Here is a 3,189-nt window from a genome sequence, read left to right on the forward strand (position 1 = left end):
CAAGTAACATGTAACTGATAAAGAATAGGGTGCATAGCTAGATTTATAAATACATATAAATTAATAAGTTTCATTACATTATTCCACAATCATTACATCAACGAGCTAATTATTAGGACATTTTGTACTTGGTCCAAATCATGGTAAAAACAAGCTATACATATATATATTATAATATCCCATCTATAAAGTTGGAAGATATATCTTATTTTTTTTTTTTTTTTTAATCTCTTCAATGAAAAGATAGTTCTACTTATCATCTTTTCTTGAATTAATTTGGACGTTTTACATTAACCAAAGGGAGATCGAATTGAACTAGTAAACCTATATGGGAAATGAAGTTTAGTGATCTCTCGTTTCATTTGAAGTGCAAGGTTTTTTTAGTCTAAAGAATAGCAAATTTGTTTGAAACTCTCCAAGTTTTGTCTAAATAGAGGCACACAAACTTCGATACTTCCATCTCCGACGAAAGACGGGAGAAGGATGATCATACCCTCCGTCGGGGTAAACGACGGGGTGAAAGCCTGCGGGCCGCCACATCCGAAATCTAGGTCATAAAAGGGAAACCTCAACCAACTATGAACCTCCAAATTTGGCCACAATATCAAGTCTTTTGTGTCTGCATTAGGAACCAGATCTTCCTCCTTCACCTTGTGCTTAGAAAAATCGATGAACGATTTGAAATAGTTGTCGCCAACACCAACCACTGCCTCGTGTAAGAGGTTGGCTGCATAGGGGAGGGGCTCGTTCAACAGGTTCGCGACTTTCGCCTTGGCGAAAGCCCAAAGGACCAAATTCCCAAAATAACCTCTCGGAACACTAGGGTTTAGTCGTCCACGACCGTCGACGGATATCCGGACTTGAGTCATCTCGGACGCATTCATGCCACGAGCTTTGGTTATGGCCCTCCATAGATGTGCTAGAATGCTCTCAAATGTGCTAAAGGGCTTGGCATTCCCTCTCATGGAAGACGCCTTCGCCTTGAGCACTGATAGGAAGTCCGACGTGAAATGAACCTTGTATGACACGATGTCCTCGACGCTATGATCGATTAGTGGATATATTTGTTTGAAGTTTTGGGCTAGGTATTCGACTCCTCTATGCTCGAACTCGAATAAAGGAGGATTTCGCGGAGCGAAAATCGTTCGATCATGGAAAGGCAAAGGGTCGATCTCAAGTCCTCTACATGCCTGCCCCCATGCAACCAAGAAGTTGCTAGTAGCGTGCCCATCGCCCACGAAATGGTGCGCGGTGAACCCTACCGCCATCGAGCCGCATGAGAACCTCGTCACTTGAACTTGAACCAACTCAACCATGCACTCTAAACTCGGGTGCAGGCATAGTAGAGAAGTCGAAGGCATGAAAGATGTGATATGATCGAGTGCACGATCAACCGACGCCTCGACGAACCTAACGCCCTCGTCGTTGAGAAGGATGACACGGTTCCCCTCACCGTCTACACCGAGTCTCCCCGCCCATTCTCGATACACGGACAATGCCTTCCGGAGGCCCAACTCTATCGTCGCGTTTGAAGCGATCGGGGGACGATACACGTAGATAACCGCGACGTGTTGGTCGTATGTGACCAGATCAAAAATGGAGAGCGGGATGCAGTTTGTTGTTTGGGGAGGGTTTTCCTCGTACAAAGGCTTGATGAGCCTAGAGCTCCCTATTTTCACTTTCATGCTTTTGTGTATATCTAATGCTTTTCTTTCACAAAAATAAAATGAGATTTGGTTTGAATTTTGGGGAGGGTTTCATTTGTTTATATACTGACACAAAATGCACTATACATATATATTTATTATTTATTTGTTTATTAATATTTATTCGGCAATGAAATGATCAATACCAATTCAGACCGTGGTTGGCAGATTTAGTTTGTCGGCTATTGAAAAGAGTTATGCACATTGCCTCGGGGATTATTTACTTATAAAAGAATCAATTACTCATAAATGGAAAATTCTATTATTACCTAACGTAATTTGCTTAAAATCGGTATAGTCTCTCAATATACATATTCGTTGTTGCTTCACAGAAAGAAATACTCTTTCTTTATGTTTTTCTCCAGATATTGGCACAAATTAATGCTAAAAAAACATGTACGATTCAATCAATTTTTTTTTTTGTTTTTTGTTTTTTAGCTCGATGTTCCTGTGAATATCTAAAGAAAAATAAAGAACTATTTTTGTCCGTGTAACGTAAAACCTCCTCATCACTGCTAAATATTTGAGTCACTAAAAATCACATCTTATCTGAATCAGTTTGTGTAATTAAATTTCAAAATTCTTAATTACGCAAATGATCGAAAAGTCATTCATTTTCCTTCGTCAGTTTCAAAGGGTTGTTAGAATTTGTCCTTTTTCTTTTCTTTTTTTTTTTTCATTTTTTTTTGTTTCCGACTGTGACGAGTTAAAAATAAATATAAAAAAAATTCCCCAAATGCGTTACATTACGTATGATGAAATTGATCAGCGCATAATACTATCTATTCTTCTAATTAATCCAAATACCCAATACCTTTTCATATATATAAGAAAAAAATTCACAATTTCAATCATTATATATATTTGTTTCTTTTCAATTTTGATCTTCTATATATAAGTTGTCAATAAATATATATCTATACTATTATATAAAAACATGAGTACATTATAATAACTACCTTGAGGACACCAAATTTACTTATTACAAAATTAATCTTCCTATCAACTGCCCACTAATCTCTTTCACTCCTTCATGTTTTATTTTTTTTAAAAATATAAATATAAAAGCTTCTCTTTTACACAAGCAAAGCGTGTGCATATTCGCTAGTGTTTATGAAAATGCTAATATGACACACACATAATCTTCACAGGTTGGCATGATCAGGTTCGGATACAAAAATTTTGTCGAGAAGAGGACGGAAAGCTATATATATATATATATATATATATATATATATATATAAATATATATATGTAGAAGTAATTCTCAGCTGCCCAACCATTTCTGCCCACTTCGTCCCCGATCACTAAAACTGGTACCGGGTTTTAGTTGTTGTTTTTTTAAAAAATTTTGTATCACTAAAACACGGTACCGAGTTTTAGTTGTCGGGGATGAGTTGGGCAGCATTGGTTGGGCAGCTGAAAATTTTTGTATATATATATAAGGAAAAATTGCATATATCACCCCTGTGAAATCCCGAGT

At 37.1% G+C, this 3,189-nt stretch overlaps 1 protein-coding gene across 1 annotated transcript; it reads right to left on the reverse strand.

The window, feature by feature from the left end:
• Window positions 1-380: 380 nt before the first annotated feature.
• LOC140885401 (agmatine hydroxycinnamoyltransferase 1-like) lies at window positions 381-1,685 on the reverse strand. Its single transcript, XM_073292358.1, has one exon. It carries the CDS (start codon window positions 1,683-1,685, stop codon window positions 381-383), a length of 1,305 nt encoding a protein of 434 aa, XP_073148459.1.
• Window positions 1,686-3,189: the final 1,504 nt, after the last annotated feature.

Source organism: Henckelia pumila, chromosome 2 (genome assembly GCF_033568475.1).
Source record: "Henckelia pumila isolate YLH828 chromosome 2, ASM3356847v2, whole genome shotgun sequence".
In the NCBI taxonomy this organism is placed as follows: Eukaryota; Viridiplantae; Streptophyta; class Magnoliopsida; order Lamiales; family Gesneriaceae; genus Henckelia; species Henckelia pumila.